This window comes from Pelophylax lessonae (genome assembly GCF_965119305.1).
Source record: "Pelophylax lessonae genome assembly, chromosome: 1".
NCBI classification, from domain to species: Eukaryota; Metazoa; Chordata; class Amphibia; order Anura; family Ranidae; genus Pelophylax; species Pelophylax lessonae.
Window position 1 is genome coordinate 864606638 of NC_138768.1, and position 17197 is coordinate 864623834.

Here is a 17197-nt window from a genome sequence, read left to right on the forward strand (position 1 = left end):
GATTCTATCATATTTCTCGACTCTATCTGTCAGAACAGCATCGATTTTGGCGTGAATCAAAGCGTTGGTGATTCGGTGTCTACCAATCTTTTTAAAGCTGAACGACCTATGTAAGTTAATTAAAACGTGCCTAATTTTGAATTACTTTTGGTAGAAGCTGTAGTTTGTCATTCCATGCTATTATTACATATGACACATGCATATGTTAGCCCCAAAATACATAATTTTACATTTATAAATATTAAACCTCATTTTACACGTAGTTGCCCAATAAGAGCATCCAGGTCAGATTGTAAGTCAGAGACATGCTATAGGGACTTTTTCCACTACATAGTTAGGTGTTATTTGCAAAAATAAAAATGGTATGAATCCCAAACTCTACATCGTATAACATCTTACATAAAACACACACAAATACACAGATTCCAACACATTCAAGTGACTGGTTGTTGCAGCAAAGGTTTTGTTTCAGTTAGGCAGTCTAGGTAAAGGATTTGGGTGCTGATGCATGGGGAAAGTTACAAACAATAGTCTCACAGAAACACTGAATAACCCTCAACAGTGTGCAATAGATATTCATTCTGATTGGGCAAAGCCGAAACACAACAGACATTTTGAAGGGTATATAAAGGCCATTTCCCAACAGCCAACTACCGGTGCAGACCAACAGGAGCACACTGACAAGACAAGCAAAATGGGAAAGGTAAGAAGGATTTACATATATTGAAATATAAAATTAATATTTAGCCAATGGTTTAGCCTGTGGATATTAATTGTTGGTAGCTACATAATTACGTTTACCTTTTATTCTTACAATTATGAGCATTCGTAACTAAAAATAAATACTGATTTCTGTTTTATAGGAAGATTGCCAGACAGCCATTATCTGGCACAACTGAGACTGTTTTTTATATTACATGGCCAAATATTTGTGGATTCCTGACTTTGACACCTATATGAGCTTGTTGGACATCCCATTCCAAAACCATGGCCATTAATATGAAGTTGCTTCCCCTTCACACCTAAAACAGTCACCACTCTTTTCTGTAGGTCGATGGTAGAAGTCTGGAATATATTAGGCTTTAGTGATCCAATTAAAAATCTTCTTTCTCAAAATATTTATCCCAGAGGAACCCATGAAATAATTTTCCCTTCTCAGGGAACCCCAGCTAGGATTTGTCCAATGAGGGTCATTTGTAAAAATGCCCCTTACATTGTTGGTCGGTGGGAACAATACCCCCTTACAGTGGTGGTTAGAATGCCACTCTTACAGACAGCTTTAAAGATCATTGGTGCCCTGCTACTGGCTCCGTAAAGTGGTGATGGGCCTGGATCTAGAAGGCACCATCAGAGGGGAGGACAAGTAGCCACAGCTCAATGAAACCCCAGCAACCTCAGGAGGAACACTGGGGTCCTATGAACCCTGGTTGAGAATGGCTGTATTAAAAGTGTTTAAATTAATTCTAAAACTCTGCCTTTCTATTGATCCTGAATTGATGTGATCTTTTTTTTATTAATCAACAGATCATCTTTTACGAAGACAAGAACTTCCAGGGTCGCTCTTATGAGTGTAGCTCTGAATGTCCTGACTTGTCATCATACTTCAGACGCTGCAACTCCATCCGTGTGGAAAGTGGGAACTGGATCCTGTATGAGCTCCCCAACTACAGAGGACACCAGTACTTCCTCCATAGAGGAGAGTATCCTGACTTCCAGCAATGGATGGGCTACAATGACTCCATTAAGTCTGTGCGTCTGAGTCCCCAGGTAATAACACATTGTATACTCTGGTTAAGGGTCAACTCTGTCTATACCTGTTAAATGATAATGTCCTATTCGGTCTCATTTTTATGAGGTAAAATGCCCACTACTCCTGTAATCATAGGTGAATATTGACTTTACAGGTAAGAAAACCTAATTTAAGCTTTACATGCCTTCCCAGTATAAGCTGCACCAATGAAGTTGCTCTCCTTCTCTCTCCTATTACCCTTCTCTATAAGGCTAAACAAAAATACCCAACTCATCCAAGCATTTTAATTATGGGAAAATAATTAGCAAAAAGCAGCAGGACAAGCTAGTGACTGATGAGCTGTCATGGAGCTTGGCTGGCAGCAGACTGTGGAAGTGCAGCAGGAAGCAGGAGCCAGATGTAAACTTGCTGGACTGAAGGAGTTGAAGCAGGATGGATAAGAAGGGTGCAGGGTCAGACAATCCGGCTTGGTAACAGACAAGCAGATCAGGCATAAATGGCAGGCAGAAGAGTAGTTGGTTTACAGACAGTAGTGAAATGTAATCAGGAGCAAGCCGGGTCAGGACCAGTGGTCAGGCACAGGAATCCGAGATAAACACACAGGACACTGTAGACCAAACAGCAAAAAACCTGTCAGGTACCTGATCCGAGGCCAAGGTGCTGAGAGGGCTCCCCTTGCGGCTAAGTGTGGCACACCCCTGAAGGTGGTAAAGGTAATGTAGCATCCAAAGTTGCATGGGTTGCCAACAGGATACAGATGAAGTAGACCTGATGAACTCCAAGAGTTTGCTTGGAAGAGCAGAAGGGTATTGTCTCCAGAGAGTCCCATGAGGCCAGGCAGCCTATTGCAAAGGTAAGTCCAGGCAGGGGGTCAAACACAGGAAGCAAATCCGAAGGTAAGCTGGGTAGAAGAAACAGGAACTTTTCTTTGGGTAGGAGAAGGCAGCAAGGTCAGTGGTGGAAGCCAAGGGTCAAGCCAGGAGGAGGAGACAGGAGCAAGCTGGGGCAGAGTCATGAGCAAGCTGGGTCACAACAGGGAATCCAATAGCAGAAAACAGGAGGCACAGGAACACAGGGAAGCTGACGATAATCCAGCAAAGAGAGGCATTCCACAGTCACCTTTTATAGGCCATCAAAAGGCTCCGTCTGTCACGCATTGCGTACGCGCGTTCGCCAATATGTGCGTTTGCCAGTTTGCGCCACTGCAAACACCTGCACGCTATTCGTGCGTCAGGACGTACAGGGATGCACTGGATGCGCCGAGTGTGTCCATGGGTACTACTGGCAATGCTGCCAGTTCTCTTGCGACCATTTCCCTGACAAAAGCAATGCTGCAGCCTTGTTTAAATAGCCTGTTACCAGTATTGGCGCCTATGCCCACATCCATGCACATCTGTTTGGCCAGTTGTCGGCCTGCGCATGCACATACATATGCGCCTAGAAACTTCATCTGTGCTATGGGCAAGCCTTCCTTGACACGGTAACACTGACTTGTGATTGTGGATTCAGGTAATTATTTGAGAGAGGAGTAGAGTCTGCAAAGTTTAGTGGGGTGGGATGGAGGGGGGGGGGGGAGTTAAACCTGAAGAAAAGCCTTAACAGACAGTTAAGTCTGAAGTTTCAAATAGACAAATGCAGCCTCAAAGCAGGTACTATATCATTAGATAACCCATCGTTTTCAAATCCCTTGTCAAGTGTTAATTGATTATATACCAAAAAAAAAAGATAGGGACAATTTAAAATGTATAAGGTTAAAAAAAAAAATTCCAATTGACCCCAAATCAATAACATTTCATGTAGGGTGAGTTTGATATTTCTACATTATCCAAACGTAAAACAAAAAAAAAAAAAACTTTGGGTGCAAGTTTCATTTTAAATTGTGACCAGTTGCCTTTTCTAACATTGCTTTCTGTTTTATTATGAAGCACCAGGGTTCCTTCAAAATCAGGATTTATGAGAGAGAAGATTTCAGAGGTCAGATGATGGAGTTCACTGAGGATTGTCCTCAAGTCTATGAGAGATTCCGCAACCATGACATCCACTCTGTCCAGGTCCAAGATGGCTACTGGATGTTCTATGAGGAACCCAACTACAGGGGACGTCAGTATTACCTGAGACCTGGAGAGTACAGGAAATACACCGACTGGGGAGCCACAAGCCCCAAAGTTGGTTCCTTCAGGCGTCTTCATCATCTCCATTAAAATGACACAAAATACTGTTTTTCTACAATAAAAGTGATTTAAAAAAATATAACTTGAAGTGTAGGTGTTCGTTTTTTTTTATTACCGTATATACTCGAGTATAAGTCGACCCAAATATAAGCCGAGACCCCTAATTTTACCACAAAAAAGTGGGAAAACGTATTGACTCGAGTATAAGCCTAGGGTGGGAAATGCAGCAGCTACTGGACCCAACTGGACCACCACGAGACACAAAACAGGGGCTGCGGGCATGGTACAGGAGATGGCGCAGGTCATAGTAAGGGCATGGCACAGGTCAGGGCACAGGTGATGCTACAGGCATGGCACAGGTGATGGTATAGGCATGGCACAGGTCATGGTACAGGAGATGGTATGGGCATGGCACAGGTGATGGTATAGGCATAGCACAGGTGATGGTATAGGCATGGCACAGTAAGTACAGGCATTGTACAGTATGTACAGGCATTGCACAGTATGTACAGGCATGGCACAGTAAGTACAGGCATGGCACAGTATGTACAGGCATGGCACAGTAGGTATAGGCGTGGCACAGTATGTACAGGCATGGCACAGTATGTACAGGCATGGCACAGTAAGTATAGGCTTTACACAGTATGTACAGGCATGGCACAGGAGATGCAGTGCTGCGGGCATGGTACAGGAGAATGTCCTGTACCATGCCCACAGCACTGCATGAGGAAATGCAGGGGCTGCGGAGGAGTCTCACTTACCTGTCGGTGAGGCGCCTTCAATTTAAAAATCGCGCCATCCAGCGCCAATACCTCACCGCAAATGCACCGCCGATGCTCGGGAAAGCCCGAACACATTCGGCTATTCCCGGGCATGCGGTACATGCGCAATGACACGTCGGCGGCGCCATTTTTAAAAAGACAGTGAAGCCAGTGACTCGAGTATAAGCCGAGGGGGGCTTTTTCAGCATGAAAAAACATGCTGAAAAACTTGGCTTATACTCGAGTATATACGGTATACAATAAGTGCATAATAAAATGTAACAACATTATTCAAGGGATGTGAGATGTGATTTTCAGCCAATGACACACAATCACCTGTACACACATTTACTATAATAAATTAAAAGCAAAAATGTAATATTTTATTTTGTGTTGGACAGAAAACATCTCTTGTCTTTTGCACTTTTTTTTTTTTTTAATTACTGAATGTTTTTGCAACACATGTTCAAGTTTGTGCTTCCTTAGTTACAGTATAGGTAGCACCCCTCTGACCCCCCGAAGGCAATATGGTACCTTCAGAGGCCAGGGGCGGGCTAGCGTTTCACCCCAGGGCTAAGTCTATGGCTAAAATGGGAGGAGGACGAGAAAGATATTGGGCGCCAATCACTTTTATTTTTTTAAAGTTTTATTGCAGAATGGTTAAGGAGGTGAGGGTTAGAGGGTCCCGGATATCATAGCAGATCACTTACAGACTCTCCAGATCAGAGCTTTTTTTCTCAGACTGTAGGTGCAGGAACTTCTCCCTTCTGAGTCGCTCTTTGTCTCTGCCCCCTACCCACCTCTGAGCACTGTATCTTGGCTCAACCCCCTCCCACCTTCCAGTACTGCCCCTTTTAGAGAATACAGAACTAAGTATCATTTAGTAAGAAATTTAACAAAAGTAAACTTATGCGCTAAAATAAGGTATTAGACGTGCTGGATATGAGGAAAGGGTCGATCAATACAAAAACTATCGTGGAACACCACGGATAGAGCAGCCGATAGTGTCACCACATACCACAATGATTCATAAGAAAAAAGGAAATCAGCGCTCAACTCCTTTAAAAGATGGACCACTCTACATAAATAGAAGAACATTGAAGAGAATAAATAATTTGTAATAAATATAACTCCAGGCGCTTGTTTTTCTTAAGAAGTATCATTTAGTGCTACTAAGTAATTTGTATGGAATTTGATAGATCCCATCTCGGCAACAATAGCTCCACCACAACAACAATAGATCCCCCACACAGCAACAGACCTCCCCCCCCCCCGCAACAAAATACCACCCTAGCATCTATAGAGCCTCAGCAGCAACAACAGATCTCCCAGCAGCCAGCAACAATAGACCTCGCCCTCAACAGTAGATCCCTCCCAGCAATAATTGACCCCCTAGCACCATAAGACCCCCCCCCCAGCTGACAGAAATAGACTTACCCAGCAACAATAGATCCCCCCAGCAGCCAAATTCAATAGACCCTCCAGCACACCTTGCCATAAAATACATTCAGTGCTAGAGGTGCCGGAACTGCGTTCCCCCACTTTACCGCTGAAAAAAAGCCCTGCTCAAGATTAATGTCCAGCTTCACAGTGCCAGAACATTTAAACTGACCTTGCAACACTGTAAACACGTTCCCAAATTTCTTTGCATCCTCCACGTGAGTCACCAGGCCCTTCTGAAAGACCAGCCTTCTTCTTGGCTGTCTACAGCACGGGGCTTCCCCTGGGTCTCCTCCTTGGCACAGCTTCCTCCAGATCAGGCAGGACAGCTTCAGAACCACTTCAGCACATGATAAACTGCAAAACAGGCAGAGCTTCATCCAGCAGCACCCCTCAGTTCTCAGACCTGGGAAAGAGAGCGAGCACAAGGCCTGTCCCAAATATTTATAGCCCTCCCAGCATGCATCAGTGGTATAAACCTCCTACTGGATTGGCAGAAACAAATCTAAAAATAATACATATAAATCAGGTGCTGTTAAGTGATGGCTAATGTAGAAATAATGGAAAATAACATACAAATGTGCCAATAGTGTGAACACAAAAATACACTATTGCTATATAACCAGCAGAAATTAATAAATGTGAGGTAATGATTAAGCACACAGTCAGTGTGTGAAACGCGTCTACCTTGTCACGATTGTCATATTTGGATGTCCAGTCAATAAATCTGGATTTTGACTCAACCTGGAGTGCTGTCAATTCCTTTTCCTTTATCAAGTTTTCATGGAGGCGAGCCGGGGCATGCACCGGTGTGAGTCATCAGGCAATCACACCACCTTGAGCAGTGAGTTCTTGTCTTTTCAATAAAAGTGAAGCATTGACAGTCCATATACAAAGAAGTCTTCTTAAGTGGAAAAAATTAGTGCTCAATAAATGTTGTCACCCACACCGTGCCTTCTTATTTTGATTCAAGTGCTCCCAACTCGTGATTACCAGAAGCGCCAGGTCCCAGGGACCATACAGCCTTATCAGCAATCAGGACACCTTGATAGGTCTGCACCTCTCTAATCCCTCTCAGATGGCCGATGTTAATTATATGGAGGTAAAACAGAGACACCTGATAATAGTGTAACACTGTTTTATTAAATATTAATATGCCACCACGCACACATCAATAGTTAGAGTTACATAGTATGTGCCCTGACTGGCAACAGCTCAGATCGCATATCAATTACATCCCCTTTCCCCCACCATGTAATGGGCTCACCCCTCTCTAAACGCTCCAAGAAGCCGGCCAGCATGCGTTCCACAGAGTCCCCGGAAGTGACGTCACTGGTTAGTAAGGAAGTGTAGGCAGACGGACATCAATGCATTTCGCCAGATTTCCTGAAGATGCCATATGGCAAAATGCATTGAAGTCTGCCTGCCTACACTGCAATTGATATGCAATCTGAGCTGGTGCCGGTCAGGGTACATTCTATGTAAGCTTAACTATTGAGGTGTGCATGGTGGCATTTTAATGCACCTAGCGCCGTCCCTGCAATCCGGGGACAAATCCGGAAACAGACTGGCTCCGGGGACAGTCCCTGGACTAAGGAAACTGGGGACATCTGGTCACCCTACTGTATAGTGTAACTTCAGCTCTCCGCCCCCTTTTTTTTCTGTACTCCCAGACAAGCTTTAAAATTTAGCACTTTGAACAGATGTAGAGAAGAAAGGGCTGCAGATAAACGGATACAACATATGTAAGAGGATTTGTTTCATCTATGTGTATTACCTGAGGCCAGTAACTTTACTGGGTAAATGTAAAGATTTACAACCACTTTAAGCTCAGAGAAAACCCAGGTGAAAAACTATCAGACTGCGCTAACTACAGCCCAGTCAGAAACTAAACTGACATAGCAGCCCCTGTTTTGGACAATGGGGCTACATATATTTACCTAAGATCAATAGTCAAGTGATAATTCAGTGATAGAGGATGTGAAAAATGGGTATATGAATGCTAGGATATGGTACTGTGGAAGCTACTTGAATGAATGTCAAAAAGAAATTGGCAAAATTGAAAGTTTTTCTTAATCTTATTTTATTAAAAGTTAAATATGTCAAAAACAAGAAAAAAGAAAATGATGATTTACACTAAATTTAAAAATAACATACCTTATGCTTAACAAAATAAAGCTATACACTCATGAAATAAAAAGTAAACTACCTTTTATATCCTTAATATATTGTCTTTGAACTCAATGGGAAAGGTAGGGCAGGGAAGGGCAATGACCTCCTAGGCCATAGTGCTCCCCCAACCCCCCACCTACTAGCCTACCAAACTGCTCACCCCACCCCCCTAACTAGCCTGACACAGTGCTCCCCCCACTAGGAGAAGAGATAGGCATAGTAGAGATAGAGAAATGGGGGGAGAGGGGGGAGTGGTAGAGAGGGGGTGAGAGAGAAAGGGGAGAAAGAGGTTGGGGGGAGGGGGGTTTGGAGAGACTGGGGGTGAGAGAGAAAGGGGGGCGAGAGAAAGAGAGAGGGGATAAATGGGGGGGTGTGGCATGGGCAAAAAGCAGCATAGTTTATGGAATGGGACAGTGGGAACAGGGAATGTACATCATGGTATACAGAAGGAGGTAATAGGAAAAGAGCATATACAGCATAGTATATAGGAATAGGCACTGCAGAATTGGGAACATGCAACATGGCATATGGAATAAGGAGGACTGGAAAAAGGAAAATACAGCTGTAGCACCCTCTAGCGAGTGTGCTAGCTGTACATAGTTTAGGTTCTAGTGTAGGTAAACTGGCTTGGCTGAGAGCCAGACCTGGGTTAAATCTGGGTCAGGGATTAGTGACTCATGGAGGCTGGATGACTCATTCAGACAGCTCTTCTGGTGCCTCCCCCTTTTTTTCCGGAACCTTGGAGAAGCTTCCAGATGCAGTAGGTGGAGGCTAGAAGGGACTGTTTGGCATGTTTATGAGGGCCCCAGCCAATCCCCGACAAAAAGAGGTTGGAAGGGGGTAGGCGCCTCATAAATAGGCATTGGTCATGCCGGCAGGGTCAGTTGAGTGGAAGATGGATTTCTGAGGTGACCCTTGAGAGTACCCCCTAGTCTGGGAAGTTGGTGACTTTGAGCCTGGGGCTCAGGTGCTGGAAGATTCCCCCTAAAACACATGGAGGAAACCCTTCCTGGAGGCACTGGAGCAAACACAGGGCAGCAGGAGCAGGTCATCATGCTCGGGAGATCTCCTGAGAGTCAGCCGGGTGGGCTGGGGAGTGTCATTCTGGAGGACTGTGGGGACTAGTGAAAGGGGCCAGCTGCAGCCAGGTGGGTTGGCAGTGCCAGAAGAGGTGGTGCTGGGATCAGTGACCTCAGAGAGGAATTTCCGGAAAGCGTGAGCTGTGACACCCTATCTGTTCTCCAAATATAAGGGCTGCGAGTCCCTGCCTGTAATGGGCATTTGCTACAAAAGTACACAACAGGGTGACATAGCTGTGTTCTGCAAGCAAGTGAGGTGCTGGAGGAAGAAGTGGAGTGTATATAGAGACTATATGTAGGGCTGTATATAGGAAGAGTTGTACCTGAAGTTGCTCTGAAGTCAAGTGGGCATCCCATAATTTCCAATCCCCACCCAAGTTATTATCCCTCAATAAAAGAACAAAACAAAGTCACGGATTGTTCTTTGACTCTGCTTTTGATGCTTGTGAAAATTCAGTGGGGAGGAGGGGGAGGGGTGTGCTACACACCTAAATATGAAATGATACCTCATAGAATAGGGAACATATAGCATGCCAAACATTAGAAGTAGTGATCGACCAATGTCGTTTTTTAGTTGCCGATACCGATATTTTGCCGATCGCGTTTCGGCCGAAATTGGCCGATATTTTCACACATGTAAAAATTTCCCCCAAAAAAACACAAAATACGACAGAAATCTCTTAATAAACATGTTAATCTTTATTTATTAACATTTTTAACATTAAGTGCTCATTCTTCACACCTTAACAGCATAAAAACTGATAGGAAAACTTAAATTGCAGGGAGTTGGACATTAGCATTTCACATCATCTTTGTGCATTAATGTATAATAAAGTGTAAACAAATGATTAATCAGCGCTGACCAATAAACACTAATAACCCCAATTAATTGCTGAATAGCTAGATAAGGGGATCCAAGGCTGCTAACATAAAGTGCATTCACCTAACACAAAGAGTATTCAAAAAAGTATAAGGTATGTAGCGCCAAAGGATATAATATATCAATTCAAACAAAGTGAATATCAAATTTCTAAAATTAATCAAAATATATATATTAATAAATAGATATGTGAATATTTTTCACAATCAAAGTGCGTGTGCTCTTAAATGATGTGATAAAAAAATAAAGTGATAAAAAATGAACCAGGTGATAGAAAACTAATATCCGTGATTAGTAAGATGTAACTTAACCACTTAAGCCCCAGAAGATTTTACCCCCTTCGTGACCAGGCCCTATTTTGCGATTCGGCACTGCATGACTTTAACGGACAATTGCGCTGTCGTGCGACGCTGTACCCAAATGAAATCAACATCCTTTTTTTCCCCACAAACAGTGCTTTCTTTTGGTGGTATTTTATCACCTGTGCGATTTTTACTTTTTGCGCTATAAATAAAAAAAGAGTGTACATTTTGAAAAAATAACAATATTTTTCACATTTTTTTATATGAAATTCCCCCCAAAAATATGTAAAAATCTAATTTTTTTAACATTTTTGGCCAATTTATTTTCTGCTACTTATGTTTGGTAAGAAAAATCGCAATAAGCGTATTTTGATTGCTTTGCGCAAAAGTTATTGCGTTTACTAACTAAGGGAAAGATTTCTGTCATTTTTGGTGGGTTTTTTTTTTTAACGAGTAATGGCGGTGATCTGTGCTTTTTTTTGCGGGACTGCGACATTGCGGCGGACAGATCGGACCCCTAACTGACATTTTTGACACTTTTGGGGGTACCAGTGACATTACTACAGTAATCAGTGCTATACATATACATTGTTACTGTAAAAATGACACTGGCAGGGAAGGGGTTAACTTTATTGGTGATCAAGGGGTTAAGTGTGTCCCTAAGGGTGTGCTTCTAACTGTAAAGGGGTGTGGCTAGTGGTGTAACACCAGAGACATACGATCCTACATAGCAGGATCGTATGATCTCTGCAGTTAGATCAGGGAGAATGACAGGCGGCTTTGTTTACATTAGCCGCCTGCCTTTCTCCCTCTCCACAGGGAAATCGCGAGTGACCGGCGGACATCGGGTCCGCCGGTCACTCGCGTGGACTGCTTAGGGAACGAGCGGGGCAGGAGCGCGCCTCCAGCTGCGCGCGCTCGCCCCCTAGAGCCTCATAGGCGAGCGACGTAGTCCTACATCACTTTGCCTGTGAGATGCTGACCGCCGCCGTAAATAGTCGTGCGGCGGTCGGCAAATGGTTAATAGATGATTGCTATCATATTAAAGTGCTCGTGCTGATAATAACAAATGATGATACACTAGCATACACAAGTGACAGGTAAAACAGAAAATAGTGCAAAGTCCATAAAAGATTCATTAATTTCTGCCGTGCTGTGCTAATATCCAGTGACCAGGTGCTGGTGCTTAAAAAGCTTAAATCAAAAAGTGACTTAGTGCATTAATAGTAATGATGGCCGCCCACCTCCTGGTTTGGCTCACAAGTTATAATGAGCCAAACCCGCTTTTTGCACACCCAGGTGCTGTATAGTAAGGGATACGTTACTTCGTCCTGTCCTCCCTCTGGAAAAAGGTGCTTCTGGTGGGGTAAAATAGCCAGACCTGCAGTGCCAAATGACACAGTAAAGGGGATAGGATGGTCACCTCATCATAATCATCTCTCCACCATCACGATAGGGTGCATATGTAAAATAAACAGAGCAATCTAGTGCCCTCTGTAGCAACTGGTTTATTGGGGTAAGAAATACAATAAAAAACTCACATCAACTGGTACTCAGCCAGGACGGCATGGACAGCGATAGTGGGTGCTACAGCGTGTGCAGGCTCCCCCCACCCATACGCGTTGCGTCACATTCACGACTTACTCAGCAGGGGTGATGCTGACACGCTGTCCACTGATTTATATAGTGATCAAGCTCCTCCCACATTTCCCTGGGCTAATCAGTGCTTCCGCTAGTCCTGGCCCCAGGGATTGTGGTATTAGGCAGAGTAATCACTATTAACTAATAATAAATTATCCCTAGGATAATTATTATGAATAGTCCCCCTCCCCTTATGCTAAGGGCGGGGGGGGGGGGGGGCATAAGCTGGGTTTATGTCTGTGTACCGCGTTACTATGGTAACTCGACGCTCCCCTCTGTACAGAGGAGGTGGAGCGATGCAGGCCGGTGTTCTGTCAGAATACCATACCCTATCAGAAAACCATACCTCCTTCATTTCCGGTTGCTGATCAGCTGTGGCTTCATCATGCAACAGCTGTAGCAGCGTCACAAGTCCTACTGCGCGGACTAGGTAGGGAATTTTGATAACATCGCAACGAGTCAGGCAAAAGTCCTAGTGCGCATGCGCACCAATGGGTCGGGCCACGGCATCTCTTATAACAAACATGCATACGATCTCCATGCCCCACACTTCACTGGGCCGACACCGCACCGACCAGACAATGGGACAATCCTATTCCCTACCCCCATGCTCACGCCCACTGTCCATTTCATAGATCGCATGCCCACTGTCCATTTCATAGCTATGTTCCATTGTCGGGTGGGTGCAGTGTGGGGCATTGAGATCGGATTGTCGGGTCGGGGCAGTGTCGGGTCGGTGCAGTGTGGGGCATGAGATCGGATGGATGTCTGTTATAAGAGATACCGCGGCCCGACCCGTTGGTGCGCATGCGCAGTAGGACTTTCGCATGATCCGTTACTATGTTATCCAAATTCCCTACCTACTACGTGCATGCTAGGGTGTGTGACGCGGCTACAGCTGGTGCATGACGTAGCCACAGCTGATCCGCGCCGGAAATGACGGAGGTAGGGAATTCTGATGGGGTATGGTTTTCTGATAGAACACCTGTCTCTCTGTTACAGGAAATGTCTGTAACCATGGTTCCAAATGACGCTCCTCAGTGGTGCAAGCCTGAGCTTTAGACCGCCTACAGGAAATTATCTATGCCTGTGCCCCTGGTTACCGTGACGCTCCTTGGCGAGGACCGGAAGTGAGGTAGTGCAAACCCTCACCTTAGACCGCCCACAGGAACACACAGGCAGGAAATGCTACGGAACAGCCTTGGAGACACCTATGGGGATTTACACTGAATTGTGGCCCCACAAGACCAGAATCCTATTAGCAACAATGAAAAATAGCGCCCGGGAAAAGTGAAAAATCGGGTCCTGCACACTAAAACACCAATCCATGACTGCCCATATGAGTAATACAATAAAAAAAAAAAAAATCTATTAAAAAATTCATAGATGCAGTAAAAGATATTGAAAAATAGGTAAAAATCGAATCAATACATCGTAACAATAAATAAACTAGCACAATGGCTGACAATAATAAAATAACCCCCTGGGAGACACCATCAATAATTAAACATGTGACACAATATCAACATATGAGATTAACGTGACTCCCTCCAACTAAATGCTATAGCAAATAAAATCTATATGTGAGTGCTAAAAGCTAATGGTTAACGTAATACAGTTAAATTTACCATATAATATGATATAGAAAGCTGTAAAAATATTAAAAAATATATAAAAAAAAGGGAAAAAAAACACATGTAAATAAATATATAGGAATAAACATGTGTATGGTATACACATATATTGAATAATAAAAAATACATTTTTTTTAAAAATAACATTTTTATAAAAGGTGGTAGAAAAAAATATAGTAGAAAACGGGGGGAACGGGAGGAATTGCTGCTGGTACCGTCAACTAAAATAATTTAAAATCTTTTGTCACTAATAAAACAACTTGCCGACCTCCTCAAGTACATATACTGCGGCGGTCAGCCCCTCCTGGGCAAAGTGACGTACCGGTACGTCACTCGCCCACGAGCCTCTAGGGGGCGAGCGCGAGCCGACTGAGGCACGCTCCCGCCCCCGCTCATTCCCTGACATCCCGATGTCCGCCGGCCACTCCAGATCTCCCGCTGGAGAGGGAGAAAGGCAGGCGGCTGATGTAAACAAAGCCGTCTGTCATTCTCCCTTAGATCATCACAGAGACTATGCGATCCTGCTATGTTGGATCGTATGTCTCTGTGGTTACATCACAAGCCACGCCCCTTGACAGTTAGAATCACGCCCCTAGGGACACACTTAACCCCTTGATCACTAATAAAGTTAACCCCTTCCCTGCCAGTGTCATTTTTACAGTAGCAGTGCATATTTATAGCACTGATTACTGTGTAATATCACTGGTACTCCCAAAAGTGTCAGAAATGTCAGTCAGGGGGTCCGATCTGTCCGCCACAATGTCGCAGTCCTGCAAAAAAAAAAAATCGCAGATCGCCGCCATTACTAGTTAAAAAGAAAACAATAAAAATGACAAAAATCTTTCCCGTAGTTATCAAACGCAATAACTTTTGCGCAAACCAATCAAAATACGCTTATTGTGATTTTTACCTTTTTTTTTTTGAGAATTTCATATAAAAAATGTGAAAAATATTGTTATTTTTTCAAAATTGTCGCTCTTTTTTTGTTTATAGCGCAAAAAATAAAAATCGCACAGGTGATCAAATACCACCAAAAGAAAACTCTTTATATTTCTATATATTATATATTACTTATTTTATATATTTCTTTACAAAAGAAAACTCTGTTTGTGGGAAAAAAAGGACGTCAATTTTATTTGAGTACAGCGTCGCACAACCGCGCAATTGTCACGCAGTGCCGAATCGTTAAATAGGCCCTGGTCTTTGAGCAGCCAAATCCTCCGGGGCTTAAGTGGTTATACAAAAAAAAAAAAGTGATTAAATACCACTGAAAGAAAGCACTATTTGTGTGAAAAAAAAATATAAAAATAAAATAAAAATTTCATATGGATACAGTGTAGCATGACCGTGCAATTGTCATTCAAAGTGCGACAGTGCTGAAAGCTGAAAATTGGCCAGGGGCAGGAAAGGGGGGGGGGGGGGGTGATAGTGTATTGAAGTGGTTCAATAAAACAGCTCAGAAAAAAGTAAAATGTAATTTTCTAGTTCACTAAACAAGCAATAGTGCCTTCTTCTACCTCCCTTTGTATAAATATATCATAATGGATTTTGTGTGCTGTGTATGTGGGACTACACACACAAAACACACATTGTAGCCTAATCATGTGACTGAGTGTAGCAGAAAGGGATTTATGAGTTAGACAGCCTAGGTAAACTATATGAGTACTGATGCAAGCAAAAAGTTACCAACAATAGCCACACAGAAACACTAAACAATTCAACATTGTAAAAAAAAAAAAGAAAAAAAAAAAGCTATTCATTCTGATTATTGAGCAAAACATAACCACGTAAGGACCTGTACTGGGTATATAAAGACCATGTCCATCCAGCCATATACCAGAGCAGGCTAACCGGAGAACACCGATAAGCTGAGCAAAATGGGAAAGGTGAGAAAAATCTATTAATAATGATGAGTAAATCTGTTAGCAAATTAGAAAAGTTGTCAGATTGCTAACTTTACATTTTTAAAATATTTTTATATTTTTTTGTATATTTTTTGTGTTTTGTATATTTTTATATTTATAGTTTGATATATCCATGTCACATGATACGATGCATAAACTGCATACCCAGGTTCTTAAATTGTGCGATGAAATTGCTGTATCACTTCTTGATTCTATCAATATTCTTTCCAATGAAACAATAATAATAATAAGAATTTCTTCATCAGTTTAGCCCAATATTTATTCTATTAAATTTCAATATTCTTTCCAATGAAACAATGAATACTCATTCAGGACATTTAAAGCTGAAACACTTAAAGGTCCCCCCAAAAAAAAAAAATTTAAGCCCACCCCGCCAATTTTTTTTTTTTTTTGCACTATAAATTATAAAAAGACCGACAATTTTGAAAAAAAAAAAATATTTTTTTTTACTTTCTGCCCCAAAAATGTATCCAGTAAAAAATATAAAAAAAATCTAAATTCTTCATCAGTTTAGGCCAATATGTATTGTGCTACATATTATTATTCTTTCCAATGAAACAATGAATACTCATTCAGGACATTTAATACTGAAGCACTTAAAGCCCCCCTCCCTCCAAAAAAAAATGTAAACCCACCCCGCCCATACATATATGCCCATACGAGAATGCACTTGCCCTCTGGAATATTTAACTGAAAATTGTGCGGTCATGAAACGCTGTACCCAAATAAAAAGTATGTCATTGCTGTGCCCAAATGAAATTGATGTCATTTTTTTTCCCACAAATAGAGCTTTTTTTTGGTGGTATTTGATCACCTCTGCGATTTGTATTTGTTGCGCTATAAACAAAAAAAGAGCGATCATTTTGAAAAATAAAACAATATTTTTTACTTCCTGCCCCAAAAATGTATCCAAAAAAAAAAAATCAAAATTCTTCATCAGTTTAGGCTAATTTTTATTCTGCTACATATTAATATTCTTTCCAATGAAACAATGAATACTCATTCAGGACATTTAAAGCTGAAGCACTTAAAGCTCCCCCCCCCCCCAAAAAAAAAAAAAAAAAAATAACTCCACCCTGCCCATACAAATATGCAAATTACTTCCTGCTCCAAAAATGTATCCAGTAAGAAAATTTAGAAAATCTAATTTCTTCATCAGTTTAGGCCACTATGTATTCTGCTACATATCAATATTCTTTCTAATGAAACATTGAATACTCATTTCAGGACATTTAAAGCTGAAGCACTTAAAGCCCCCCCCCCCCCCCCCAAAAAAAAAATTTAAATCCACCCCGCCCATACATATATGCCCATACGAGAATGCACTTGCCCTCTAGAAGATTTAACTGACAATTGTGCGGTTATGAAACACTGTACAAAAAATAAAAAGTATGTCATTTTTTTTTCCACAAATAGAGCTTTCTTTTGCTAGTATTTGATCA

At 42.3% G+C, this 17197-nt stretch overlaps 1 protein-coding gene across 1 annotated transcript in view; it reads left to right on the forward strand.

The window, feature by feature from the left end:
• Window positions 1–508: 508 nt before the first annotated feature.
• LOC309550243 (uncharacterized protein) overlaps window positions 509–17197 on the forward strand; it is a gene marked incomplete at both ends in the record, with an annotated part of 29168 nt that continues 12479 nt past the window's right edge. Inside the window, 3 exons of the mRNA XM_082250654.1 lie at window positions 509–703; window positions 1525–1767; window positions 3676–3915. Of these exons, the coding sequence (XP_082106780.1) occupies window positions 509–703; window positions 1525–1767; window positions 3676–3915 (678 nt within the window). The remainder of the gene's footprint in view (window positions 704–1524; window positions 1768–3675; window positions 3916–17197) is intronic.